Source organism: Pseudophryne corroboree, chromosome 2 (genome assembly GCF_028390025.1).
Source record: "Pseudophryne corroboree isolate aPseCor3 chromosome 2, aPseCor3.hap2, whole genome shotgun sequence".
Taxonomy (NCBI): domain Eukaryota; kingdom Metazoa; phylum Chordata; class Amphibia; order Anura; family Myobatrachidae; genus Pseudophryne; species Pseudophryne corroboree.
In genome coordinates this window covers 224875388-224890152 of record NC_086445.1, presented here as the reverse complement: position 1 = coordinate 224890152, position 14765 = coordinate 224875388, and the positions used below count along the sequence as shown (strand labels likewise).

The following is a 14765-nucleotide window of genomic DNA, read 5'->3' as shown; positions in this document are numbered from 1 at the left end:
ACCAACTGCGTTGTATTTGTATGTTCTCCTTGTTTGCACATGGGCTCCGGTATACTGCCACAGGTATGTGTGTGAGTGTATGCTAGATCATTTACATGGCAAGCTCCACTGCGGCAGTGACTTTGAATGAAGAAACATTCTATATAAAGCGCAGCATATTATACCAATACGTTCCAAAGAGAAGCATGGAGTGACTGTGATTCATACCAGGGGTACCAATATGGCTAAAGGTCTTATACCAGTGTTTCCCAAGCTGGATTCCATGGCACTATGGGGTGCCTCGGGGTACTTGGTGGTTCAGGATCAATTTAAATTATTTATGGTCAAAGTGATAGGCAAAACCAGTGCTGGTGGCTGCCAATTATAAAATGTGTGGACAAACAGAAGCGAATCCTGTCCCTCACCACTGAACCTAAGGCTGGGTGCACATTAGAACGAGGGGGATCATGGTCAACGGGATGACTGATGCTACAATATATCGGTCGCCCATACACCGCGCCACCGCATGATTTATCATTCATTTACCGCATTCAGTTGCATGCTGTCAGTCGCCGGATTGTCCCATCTGATGTGCAGAACAGAAGATGGGACGACCCGGATGCCGGCGGATGACTGAGTGGAATCATGGGTTATTTAAGATTTATTTACAGAATTTCTCAATACTTTTAGCCTGGGGTGGCGAGAAAAAATAGGGCACCTTGATTCAAAAATGTTTGGGAACTCCGGTCTTATGCACAACTTCTAACTAATTTCTAAGAAAGTCTAAAATCAATAACAATAAATACAGCTCAAATTAAATATTTTAAAATAAGAAAAAACAGTAAAAGGAATAACAGTGATTTGCAAATTAATGAAATTAGAGGTCATTCAACAAATATGTGGTGGTGACTTGTAAGAATAGTTCTAATTAAGATTGATTACATTTGTAGTCATAGAATTATTTTTTGGGGAATTCACCTAATTGATCTAATCTCCAAACAACTCATTTCTTATGATGTAATGAAGTGTATAAATAGTAATGAGACTCACAGAAAGGCAGCAGCTCTTTCACACATGCATATTGTTGATTGCTGTACAGCGGGGAACTGTATGCACGCCGGAATCCAGGGGGCTGAAAGAAAAATCAAATATACTTATGACCTATTATCTTTCTATACATGTACACTATGCACTACATGATTCAGGAATAAAGCATGCAAGCTTATCTTACCAATATTAAGGGCCCTACACACTGGCAGATCCGCCGCCGAGCTGCCCAACGGCGGATACGGCCGACGGGCGACACAGCGGAAGGGGGGAGGTGACAGGGGGAGTGAAGTTTCTTCAGTCCCCCCATCACCCGGCTCCATAGCAATGCATGCTAATATGGACAATCTCGTCCATATTGGCCTGTGATAAAGTTAAGCCCAGTAAAGGGCACCCCTTGCTTAACCAAGTTCAAGCACGCATTCAGTCAGTCAGCATCAGGTTCATACACGGCTGCAGCCAGTGACCAGTCAACAAAATAACCTTTGTAATAACTAGCCACACGTGTGTAAAGTGGAAAGTAATAGAGCAGAGAGAAAGCTTTATTTCCTACAAGCAGTACATTATAAAGTGATACAAATTAACATATGGTGTCGTCGATTTCTGACACGAAGCTTAATCCTATTGGCTAATAAAACTCCTATCTTATACGTAATATATTTGCCAACGTCTATATTTTTTATACTATATGTGCTTTTAAATGGGTTAGTTAGGGGAATTTTGCTAAAAGTGAGACATGCTATTTCTCGTTATGTTTTCACACCTTCCATACCGCAAACTACTGGACACCTGTGAAGCCTATATGTCTAGCTGCTGACATTTATATTTTACTCAGAAAAGTAATAAAAATAGATCATAAGGTTTCAATATAGTTCACTCAAAGTGCAACGCCTTGCAGTTCTTTCCAATGTCAACTCTGATCTGATAAACAATTATAAACAGCTTAGCAATATGGAGTCTATGAACAAAGATGGTTTCCATCTTTATCAATTTCCCCTCTTTGTTTACAATTTTTACCTTTATTTTACCCTTCCTTTACCTGGCCATTGATTCTATAGGGACACCTACTTTCACATTAAGTGTACCTTAAGGGCACTCGAGACATGTGCTAATTTATTTAACACTCCTATACTTATGCAGAATCAGTGTTCCCTATTCTTTTATCCCTAATTTTTAAATTATTATAAGAGTTCATAAATCAGAGGTATCTTCTGAAGATGGAATCATCATAATGTCCATAGTTCTTGCTTAATAGTCCTTGAAAGTTTTTTTGACTTAATATTGTGACAGCAAAGTTCATTAGATTACGTCATTATAACAGTAGGGACAGCTGGAAGCTTCTGTGTATCTGGTATGGCAGGTTTCACAGTAGAAGAATGTGGAATTGTATATTATAGCTTCTCCAATAAGTTTCATATAAATTGGTTGCAGTTTAGCAGTTTCAGCAATGCCTTAGGTAGAAAAACATTTTAGTGTCAGTATTCACATAATAAGCCTTACCATAAAATATGCAATTAACAGCAAAACAAGTTCCTTAGCAACAATAGATAATATTCCTGAAAAGCAATTGGTTGTATTGTGTTTATAAAACCAAGAAAAGAAAGAATTTGGAAATACACTGGTATAATTATGATTAGTAGCAAACTGATATTTTAACTGTATTACTTTATTTATCTTTTTATTAATAATATCCTTTGGGTTAGTATCATTAGTTAAATAAGTGCAACATTTAACTACATACACAGTTTGCAATGTGACACAATAGCCTGCAGATACAGTAAACAATTGGTGACAACTGTTTATATTGGTAATTGTTGACATCCTATGTGTAGACATTTCAGGTGGAGTAAGGGTAGTTAGTTGTGTATATATATTTCTTTTTGTTTTGTTATTTTTGGCATAGTTACTGATTATTGCACTATCACTTGACTCCTCATATAAGTAAGGTTCAATTATTACTGTTTAATATAAGAATAACCATGCTAAATTGTATTTGTATATTTTGATTATGTATCGTGATTGGATAATACTTTTTTTGTTACTTTCTTGCAATGAGATGCGTTTATTTACGAGTTTCTTTTACTTAACGTGACTGAAGTGGCGGTAGTCAACAGAACTTAAAACGGTCCTTTGAATCCATCTTTATCACCTGCATGCATAAGCGATGGGGCACCAGCGATGAATGAGTGAGGGGCCGTTCATATCGTGCATTTTATCTGCCAGTGTGTAGGGCCCTTTACATCTATGTTCATAGTTCTAGGGAAAATTATGCTTTTATAATGCTCATACATAGACAAATAAAGGGGAGGTTCCAGTTGCCCAGAAACACCCCACCACCACTTCCAGCAGCCCATACAGAAGCTTGAATAATGATCACAAAAGCAGTAGAACATAATATGATTTTACTAGAGCTGTAGAATGTAGTTATGTGACTGGCGGTCTCACTATACTGTACCTACAGCGGGATCCTGACCGATTGACAGCCCAACAATCGGCATGCCGACTAACAGGGACTAGTCCCACTCGTGGGTGTCCACGACACACAGAGTGGGTAAAGAACCTGTGGTGAGTGCTCGCCCCCGCCCCCACCAGCAATCTAAAGCTCGGGGTCCTGGCATTGGTATGGTGACCGGCGGGATCCCAAATGCCGGTTACCCGAACCCAACCCAGCTGCTGCCACTACATGCAGTATAAGGGACTGAATGGAGCTGCTTCATATGTCAACAGCTTTTCCTACCAAGTCTGCTGACGGACGTGGTATAATCATTTCAGCTCGCTACCCCGGGGTCATGAGGGCGCCCATGCGCGATATGCGCGATAACAGAGATCCCTTTATAAAGGAGATTGGGTGTGATATATCATTTGAATACCACCCAATGAGTGCACTGTGCCAGAGATCAGCTGCCAACAAGAAAAGTCAGGCATCTTAACTTAATGTGGGACAATATATTATGTATGTATATTTATTGTGGGGTGTTTAACCTTTTCTTGATCGCCTATTTTATTTATATGACATAAATACTGTACGTTTGTTACAGAAAGTAATTTGCCAGAAGTGCCAGATGGGCAGTCCGGCCCTGGTATCACATATGGCATAATTTATTTGGAGACAACTGTATATATTAGAGATGTGTGGGTTTGGTTCCTGGAAACTGAACCAACCTGAACTTAGGGGTTCTGAGCGGATCTGAGTCCCAGTGCGTATCTACGTGCCAGGCTCAGATCTGAAAACAAGGCAAAAAGTCCTCTTCCTGGCGTCGGTTCTCAGTATTTTGGTCTGGAAACTGTCTTCTGCCGGATCCATTCAGAGGCTGCTACCATGGTAACGGGCCACTGATTGGCTGAGAATGGCTGTTTCTCAGCCAAACAGTGGCCTGTTAAAATGGTAGTGGCCGCTTAATGCATCTGTTCTACTTGGGGAGAAGAAGCTGCTGTGATTGGTCCTGTCAGAAAGAGGCTGTTGCAGCGGATCCTCATTGCATGCACAAGATCCAGGGCTCTCCAAATTCCCAGAGCCCTGCCAATGACCGCCCTCTTCTTGCCACCGCCGGAGACCAATTCCCTGCATCCAGGGCCGGTGCTAGGGTGTTCGGCGCACCCCTGCAAACTATTAATTTGTGCCCCTTCTATACTTTACAATGTGGCAGCGCACATAATGCTTTTACACATAATGCTCCCTGTAGTAGTGCCGCTTACACACGTAACGCCCCCTGTGGCAGTGCCGCTTATGCACAACGCCCCCTGTAGTAGTGGCACTTACACATGTAATGCCCCCTGCAGTACTGATGCTTACACACGTAACGCCCCCTTACCAGTGACGCTTATGCAAGACGCAGTGACGCTTACACATGTAACGCCCCCTGCAACAGTGACGCTTACACACATAAAGCCCCCTATACCAGTGACGCTTACACACGCAACACCCCCTGCAGCAGTGACGCTTACACACGTGAAGCACCCTGTACCAGTGACCCTTACACATGCAAAGCACCCTGTACCAGTGACGCTTACACACGTAACGCCCCCTGTACCAGTGACACTTACACACGCAACGTCCCCCGTACCAGTGATGCTTACACACGCAACGCCCCCTGTACCAGTGACGCTTACACACGCAATGCCCCCTGTAACAGTGGTGCATACACACGTATTGCACCCTGTAGCAGTGACGCTTACACACGTAGCGCCTCCTGTACCAGTACACTTACACATGTAACGCCCCCTGTACCAGTGACGCTTATACACGTAACGCCTCCTGTACCAGTGACGCTTACATACGCAACACTCCCTGTACCAGTGACGCTTACACAAGTAACGCCCCTGTACCAGTGATGCTTACACACATTATGCTGCACAGTCACACATGTACATACACACACAGGTGGTCATTCCGAGTTGTTCGCTCGTTGCCGATTTTCGCTATATTGCGATTAGTCGCTTAATGCGCATGCGCAAGATTCGCAGAGCGCATGTGCTTAGTTATTTTACACAAAAGTTAGGTATTTTACTCACGGCATAACGAGGAATTTTCATCGTTCTGGTGATCGTACTGTGATTGACAGGAAGTGGGTGTTTCTGGGCGGAAACTGGCCGTTTTCTGGGCGTGTGTGAAAAAGCGCTGGCGTTTCTGGGAAAAACGCTGGAGTGTCTGGGTGAACGCTAGGTGTGTTTGTGACGTCAAACCAGGAATGAAACTGAATGAACTGATCGCAATGGCTGAGTAAGTCTGGAGCTACTCAGAAACTGCTAAGAAATTTCTATTCGCAATTCTGCTAAGCTAAGATACACTCCCAGAGGGCGGCGGCTTAGCGTGTGCAATGCTGCTAAAAGCAGCTAGCGAGCGAACAACTCGGAATGAGGGCCACATACTGTACATACATTACACACATACTGTACATACATTACACACATACAGTACAATCACACAGTGGCAGAACTACCGCCAGTGCAAGCTGTGCCTTGCACTGGGGCCCGCCACTGTCAAGGGGCCAAAAGCCAACCTGACTCATTACATGCCACTGTGTGCTGTGGGCCACCGCCGCCCGCTGAGGAGAGGAGCGCAGCGGCCACAGGGGGAAGGAGGAGGAGGGAGTTGGAGGAGGGAGCCGCAGCAGCGCTGTGTAATTGGTGGAGGCGCTGCTACAGCTGTCTCTCTCCTTCCCCATAGGCTGTCCTCCGCCGCTGTGATGAGGAATGCGCATCCCTCATCACAGCGGCGGAGGACAACCTATGGTGAAGGAGAGGGACAGCTGCAGCAGCGCCTCCACCAATTACACTGCGCTGCTGCGGCTCCCTCCGCCAGCTCCCTCCTCCTCCTCCTCCCCTGCCCGGGATCTGCCAGAAGCTGCACTGAGGAGCCTGACTGCCAGCGGAGACAGTAAGTATAATCTATTCTTTCTTTCTTTCTTTCTTTCTTTCTTTCTTTCTTTCTTTCTATATATTCTGTCTGCCGTTATGTGTAAAAAGGGGGACGCTGTCTGCTGTTATGTGTTAAAAGGTGATGCTGTCTGTCGTAATGTGTAAAAAGGGGACGCTGTCTGCCGTAATGTGTAAAAAGGGGGACTCCGTCTGCCGTAATGTGTAAAAAGGGGACGCTGTCTGCTGTTATGTGTAAAAAAGGGGACGCTGTCTACCATAATGTGTAAAAAAGGGGATGCTGTCTGCCATAATGTGTAAAAAGGGGACGCTGTCTGCCGTAATGTGTAAAAATGGTACGCTGTCTGCCGTAATGTGTAAAAAGGGGACGCTGTCTGCCATAATGTGTAAAAGGTGGACGCTGTCTGCCGTAATATGTAAAAAGGGGAATCTGTCTGCCGTACGGTGTAAAAGGGGCTCTACCTGGTGTAGTGGTGCTACTGTGCGGCGTAATTTGAATAATGGAGACTACTGTGCACCATTATATGAATTGGTATTATTTTGTGGCCACACCCCTTCCCCACGAAGCCACGCCCTATATATCTTTTGCACGCCTACAGTGCGCACTGCCCCTGTTTTACATAGGGGGGGGCTCCGATGCCGTTTCTTGCACACAGCGCTAAAATGTCTAGTTACAGCACTGTTGCTAGGTTCCATTTCTCTGGCCCTGAGCAGGTCCCACTCACCAGATCCTCTCCAGGGGTGAGGGGGTGGACTTGGATGGAATGACGGCGGGGGGGCGGGCCCAAAGCACCTGGGCCCACCGCTCGCTAGCTCCGCCACTGCAATCACACATACATATACACGGATACTGTATACATACAGTACACACACACACACACACACACAGATACGGTATACATATACATTCACACACACTTTCACTCACTCTTTCTAGCCACTTACATAAAGAAGTCTGGCAACTCTTCCTTCTGTGTTGCAGGGTGCAGCCTGGCCCGTGTAGCTCTGCCCCTTATTTCTGTGTGACCCCACCCCCTTTTAGATCCGCCCAGCACACTGCATTGTGAGGTGTGTCTGTGACAGGGGAGGGGGAGAGGAGGCTTCATGATGCCGGCGCCGCTGCCTGTCATAGAGTGTGACAGGCGCAGCAGCCTGCATCAGCAGGGGAACTCAGCAGCGGGGATGCAGAGCAGGGAGAGCGCCTCTCTAGGCTGGCACCTACCTGCTTTACATCCCTTTGCTGAGCAGTAAGCACCGGGCCTGCCTGCTTCCAAGCTGCCCCTGTCCTTCTCCTGTATGCTGTCATGCGGAGAGGAGACTACTGCAGCCATGCTGGTGGCTTCCCTTCTCTAACTTCTCTTGGCGCTAAACTTGTTGGGGGGTAAGTGCCGTCAGAGGGGGAGGGACGATGGTGGGGAGGGGGTCAATACGCAGAATCCCTACCTACAGCACAGTACCATGGCTGCCCCTATAGAGCCTCTGGTGCCAGAGATACCCTGCTGCGTCCATATATGAGTGCTATGTGCTGTGATGACAAATATAAAGCCCTATCTGTGTGTTTGTGTGTGTGTGTGTGTGTGTGTGAGTGTGAGTGTGTGTGTGTGTGTGTGTGTGTGTGTGTGTGTGTGTGTGTGTGTGTGTGTGTGTCTGTGTGTAGTGATGTGTAGCCCTGTGTTTTTTCTGGTGCAGTGTTGTGTAACCCTGAGTGTGCTGGTGCAGTGCAGTTCGGTGCAACCCTGAGTGTGCTGGTTCAGTGATAAATGGGGCATGGCACATCAGGTCACGCTTGTGATGATATAATTAAAATCACTGTCCATTTTTCTAATAAAAATATTAGATGAGTGGGTTCTGTTTCCCAGAAACCGAACCTACCTGAACTTAGGGGATCCGAGGCCTGGGCTCGGATCCGAAAATGAGGCAAAATGTCCTCTTGCCAGCTTCGGATCTATGTTTTGGCCTGGAAAAGCTGTCGGATCCAATCAGAGGCGCTACCATGTTAACAGGCCGCTGGTTGAAAATGGCTGCCTCTCAGCCAACCAGTGGCCTGTTAAAGTGGTAGCAGCTACTGATTGGCACTACTTGCCTACCCTCCCGGAATGGCCGGGAGGCTCCCGAAAAACGGGTGACCCTCCCGGCCCCCCGGAAGAGCAGGCAAGTCTCCCGATATCCGCGGGTCACCCCCTGCCCGCCGCCCACTTAACGAGTAAAGTGGGCGGTCCGGGCAGGCGATGACGCGATTCTTGTTGAATCGCATCATCGTAACCATGCCCCCTGCTGTATAATGCCGGTAATCGCGGCATTACACAGCAGGGGGCGTGGCTTAAATGACACAGTCCAGAAGCCACGCCCCGTTACGCCTCTGGTCCGCCTCCATTCCGCCTCTGGTCCGCCCCCCTGTCACGTCACCTCACTGCCCGCCCCCCCTGCTGAGCCGATGGGCTGCTCTCTCCCGGAGAGAGCAGCCCAGAAGTCGGCAACTATGGTTAGCAGCTACTAACATATTGCATATTGACATCCGCCTGTGCCTATCAATGAAGCTAGTGTTTGCAGTTTATTCTCCAGCCGGCTGATACTCACCCTAATGACTATTTGCCAGTGACTGCCGGCAGTCTGTCTCCAGTCAGTGCAGCGTGGAGCTATCATTGTCACCCCGCTATTCAGCAGTTGTGCCGCATGCCATCCTCAGTCACCACCTTCAAGGTCCCTCTTACACGCACACCATTGCTCATGACATCTTTCCAGAGGGACTTCTACTGAGCACAGGAGCCTTTCTGTGGTTGCTGCTGGACGCAACAAAAAGGTAAGCAACATAGCTGCTCCCAGGGGGAAGGGAAGGACGAATGATGAGGAGAAGGAATGATGTGGAGGAGAAGTGAAGAGGAGGAGGGAATGATTCACATATGATTGGAGTTGCTAGTAGTGATAGATTTGTATGGTAATGCAGCAGGAGGAGTCTGTTACAAGCAGACGCCTCTTGCTGCAGTAGAGATCCGACCTGCATCCTAGGACACAGCATCAGATCACTAACCATCGGGCGGCTTGCAGCACACATGGGGACACAAAAGCTGCCCATCACAGAGGCCAGGAAATCTTTGTGCAGGTGCGGGTTGAGTATGCGTGACCGGCGGTCAGGAGACCGTCGGTCAGCATACCTCGCTGCGCTCACCACAGGTTCTATTCCCACCCTATGGGTGTCGTGGACACCCAAGAGTGGGAATAGTCCCTGCTAGTTGGCATGCCTACTGTCGGGGTTCTCAGGGGGTGGGATGTAGGGGGAGGTGTTGTGACCGGCAGTCTCCTGACCACCCGTCACATAACTACATCCCGCCACGGAGATCCCCGACCTCTTCCCTCCCTCTAACTGGTGGCGAAAGGCAAACGGAGGCCATTGCCACCCCCTCCACGTCCCCAAATGGCATCAGACTGTCAATCACTGACAATGTCAGACCATCCCTCGCATGTGCAAAGTACCGATAATCAGTACTTTGAGCTTCACAGCGCAACTCCATCCAGACCTGAATGTGGTCCAATGTGTATAGGCTCTTCTATGGCGTAATGTGTATAAGAGGCTCTACTGTGGTGAAACATGTATAAGGGGTACTGCTGTGTGGGGTAACGTGAATAATGGACACTACTGTGTGGTGTGATGTGAATTATGGACACTATTGTGTGGTGTAATGGTAATAGCAGTCACTACTGTGTGGGGTAATGTGAATAATGGACAATACTGTGTGGTGTATGTGTCGTGTATTTGTGCCGCTGCTCTGTCACTTTAACCAGCCAGGTCGCTGCAGCTTTTGGCCAACATTGGTGAAAATAATATTGAGAACTGTGAGGTGGTCTAAACTGACTGGAATGTATGTTATTGAACTTAATAATACTGTAGGAACAAAAAAAACAAAAAGAAAGTATATGATTTTAGCTGGGTTGTATCATTTTCTGGAAAAAAATGTTTGGCAAAACAAAAAACCCAAAGACGTATTAGAACCAAAACCGGTGCACATCTAGTGTGTGTGTATGTGTATGTGTATGTGTGTGTATGTGTGTGTGTATATATATATATATATATATATTTATTTATTAGAGATAACCCTACCGGACTTCACCACCCGAGCCTGGATCCGCGCCAGGCTCGGGTTTTCCCGCCTGACTCGGAAACCAGAACGAGGCAAAATGTCATCATCCCACCGTTGGTTTCTCACCGGGTTTGGATTCCATATAAGGAGCCGTGCGTCGCCGCCATTTTCACTCCGGCATTGGAGAGTGTAGCGAGAGGACGTGTCTCCATCCTCAGTGTCCTGCATCAGTACAGTTGTAGTGTCTTGTGCTGTATCAGTCCATTCACAGTGGTGGTGTCCTCTGCTACCATATGTTCAGTGCTGCTGATTAAGTCCAGTCCAGTGGTGCTATGTTGTTCTGCATCAGTTCAGTGGTGGTGTTTTGTGCTGCATCAGTCCAGTCACAGTGGTGGTGTCCTCTGCTTCCATATGTCCAGTGCTGCTGTATAGCTCCAGTCCATTGCAGTGGTGCTGTGTTGTCCTGCATCAGTACATTGGTAGTGTTTTGTGCTGCATCAGTCCAGTCACAGTGGTGGTGTCCTCTGCTTCCATATGTCCAGTGCTGCTGTATAGCTCCAGTCCATTGCAGTGGTGCTGTGTTGTGCTGCATCAGTACACTGGTAGTGTCATGTGCTGCATCAGTCCAGTCACAGTGGTGGTGTCCTCTGCTGCCATATGTTCAGTGCTGCTGTATAAGTATAGTCCATTGCAGTGGTCCTGTGTTGTCCTGCATCAGTCCAGCGGTGGTATCCCTGTGCCGCTGTATACAGTATGTCCAGTGGTACTGCCGTATATGTCCAGTGATACTGTCATATATGTCCAGTGATACTGCCGTATATTTCCAGTGGTACTGCCATATAATTTCAGTGATACTGCCGTATATGTCCAGTGGTACTGCCGTATAAATCCAGTGGCACTGCCGTATAAATCCAGTCCAGTGATACTGCCGTATATGTCCAGTGGTACTGCCATGTAATTCCAGTCATACTTCCGTATATGTCCAGTGGTACTGCCGTATAATTCCAGTGATACTGCCGTATAATTCCAGTGGTACTTGCGTATAAATCCAGTGATACTGCCGTATAAATCCAGTCCAGCAGTACTGCAGTATAAGTCCAGTGGTACTGCCGTATAATTCCAGTGATACTGCCGTATAAGTCCAGTGGTACTGGTATATAAATCCAGTGATACTGCAGTATAAATCCAGTCCAGCAGTACTTCCGTATAAGTCCAGTGGTACTGCCGTATAATTCCAGTGATACTGCCGTTTATGTCCAGTGATACTGCCGTATATGTCCAGTGGTACTGCCGTATAAATCCAGTGATACTGCCGTATATGTCCAGTGGTACTGCTGTATAAATCCAGTGGTACTGCCGTATAAATCCAGTCCAGTGATACTGCCGTATATTCCACTGGTACTGCCGTATAAATTAGTGATGTGCACCGGAAATTTTTCGGGTTTTGTGTTTTGGTTTTGGATTCGGACGCGTTTTGCCAAAACCTCCCTGAAAATTTTTTGTCGGATTCGGGGGTGTTTTGGATTCGGGTGTTTTTTTACAAAAACCCCTCAAAAACAGCTTAAATCATAGAATTTGGGGGTCATTTTGATTCCATAGTATTATTAACCTCAATAACCATAATTTACACTCATTTTCAGTCTATTCTGAACACCTTACACCTCACAATATTATTTTTAGTCCTAAAATTTGCACCGAGGTCGCTGGATGACTAAGCTAAGCGACACAAGTGGCCGACACAAACACCTGGCCCATATAGGAGTGGCACTGCAGTGACAGGGAGGATGGCACGTCAAAAAAATAGTCCCCAAACAGCACATGATGCAAAGAAAAAAAGAGGCACACCAAGGTCGCTGTGTGACTAAGCTAAGCGACACAAGTGGCCGACACAAACACCTGGCCCATCTAGGAGTGGCACTGCAGTGTCAGACAGGATGGCAGATTTAAAAAATAGTCCCCAAACAGCACATGATGCAAAGAAAAAATAAGAATTTAAACCTACCGGTAAATCTTTTTCTCGTAGTCCGTAGAGGATGCTGGGGACTCCGTAAGGACCATGGGGATAGACCTGGCCCATCTAGGAGTGGCACTGCAGTTTTCTAGCGAGAGGATGAGTGCTTCCATCCTCATGTGAAGCTGAACCACTAGCCATGAACATAGGCCAGGACCTCAGCCGTTCCTTGCCACTCCGTGTCATAAATGGCATATTGGCAAGTTTACGCTTCTCATCAGATGCTTTTAATTTTGATTTTTGGGTCATTTTACTGAACTTTTGTTTTTTGGATTTTACATGCTCTCTACTATGACATTGGGCATCGGCCTTGGCAGATGATGTTGATGGCATTTCATCTTCTCGGCCATGACTAGTGGCAGCAGCTTCAGCACGAGGTGGAAGTGGATCTTGTCTTTCCCTATTTTACCCTCCACATTTTTGTTCTCCATTTTTTAATGTGTGGAATTATATGCCAGTATCAATAGCAATGGCCTACTACTATATATACTGCGCACAACTGAAATGCACCACAGGTATGGATGGATAGTATACTTGATGACACAGAGGTAGGTAGAGCAGTGGCATTCCGTACCGTACTGCTATATATATATATATATATATACTGGTGGTCACTGTCAGCAAACTGCAAAACTAAAATGCACCACAGGTATAGAATCTAGATGGATAGTATACTTGACGACACAGAGGTAGGTAGAGCAGTGGCCTTCCATACCGTACTGCTATATATACTGGTGGTCACTGTCAGCAAACTGCAAAACTAAAATGCACCACAGGTATAGAATCTAGATGGATAGTATACTTGACGACACAGAGGTAGGTAGAGCAGTGGCCTTCCATACCGTACTGCTATATATACTGGTGGTCACTGTCAGCAAACTGCCACAGGTATAGAATCTAGATGGATAGTATACTTGACGACACAGAGGTAGGTAGAGCAGTGGCCTTCCGTACCGTACTGCTATATATACTGGTGGTCACTGTCAGCAAAACTCTGCACTATACTCCTCCTATATAATACTGCTGGTCCCCACAATAAAGCAGTGTGAGCACAGATATATGCAGCACACTGAGCACAGATATGGAGCGTTTTTCAGGCAGAGAACGGATAAAACTGGTGGTCACTGATCAGCAAAACTCTGCACTGTACTCCTCCTATATAAAACAGCTGCTCCCCAGTCCCCACAATTAAGCAGTGTGAGCACAGATATATGCACCACACTGAGCACAGATATGGAGCGTTTTTCAGGCAGAGAACGGATAAAACTGGTGGTCACTGATCAGCAAAACTCTGCACTGTACTCCTCCTATATAATACAGCTGCTCCCCAGTCCCCACAATTAAGCAGTGTGAGCACAGATATATGCAGCACACTGAGCACAGATATGGAGCGTTTTTCAGGCAGAGAACAGATAAAACTGGTGGTCACTGATCAGCAAAACTCTGCACTGTACTCCTCCTATATAATACAGCTGCTCCCCAGTCCCCACAATTAAGCAATAAGCACAAATATTTGCATCAACATTAATAAACGGAGAGGACGCCAGCCACGTCCTCTCCCTAACATTTCCAATGCACGAGTGAAAATGGCGGCGACGCGCGGCACCTTATATAGAATCCGAATCTCGCAAGAATCCGACAGCGGGATGATGATGTTCGGGCGCGCTCGGGTTAACCGAGCCATACGGGAGAATCCGAGTATGCCTCGGACCCGTGTAAAATGGGTGAAGTTCGGGGGGGTTCGGTTTCCGAGGAACCGTACCCGCTCATCACTAGAATAAATCCAGTGATACTGCCATATATATGACCAGTGGTACTGCCATATAATTCCAGTGATACTGCTGTATATATATATATATATATATATATACAATTATGCAAAGCGGATTACTGAGGCCATAACAACTATGCTGGTGTTAGACGTGCGTCCGGTATCCGCCATTAGTGCAGTGGGACTGCAGTGCCACTCCTAGATGGGCCAGGTGTTTGTGCCGCACACTTTTGTCGCTTAGCTTAGTCACACAGCTACCTTATTGCACCTCTTTTACTTCTTTGCATGATGTGCAGTTTGGGGCCTATTTTTTAAATCTGCCATCCTGTCTGACACTGCAGTGCCACTTCTAGATGGGCCAGGTGTTTGTGCCGCACACTTGTATCACTTAGCTTAGTCACACAGCTACCTTATCGCACCTCTTTGTCTTCTTTGCATGATGTGCTGTTTGGGGCATAGTTTTTTTAATTGCCATCCTGTCTGACACTGCAGTGCCACTCTGAGA

General features: G+C 46.5%; 1 protein-coding gene across 2 annotated transcripts in view; it reads right to left on the bottom strand.

Annotated features, from left to right (window-relative positions):
* STAC3 (SH3 and cysteine rich domain 3) overlaps positions 1-14765 on the bottom strand; it is a 261936-nt gene that overhangs the window by 110237 nt on the left and 136934 nt on the right. For both annotated transcript variants that reach the window (XM_063952423.1, XM_063952422.1), the window contains exon 4: positions 1030-1111. In XM_063952423.1, the coding sequence (XP_063808493.1) occupies positions 1030-1111 (82 nt within the window). The remainder of the gene's footprint in view (positions 1-1029; positions 1112-14765) is intronic.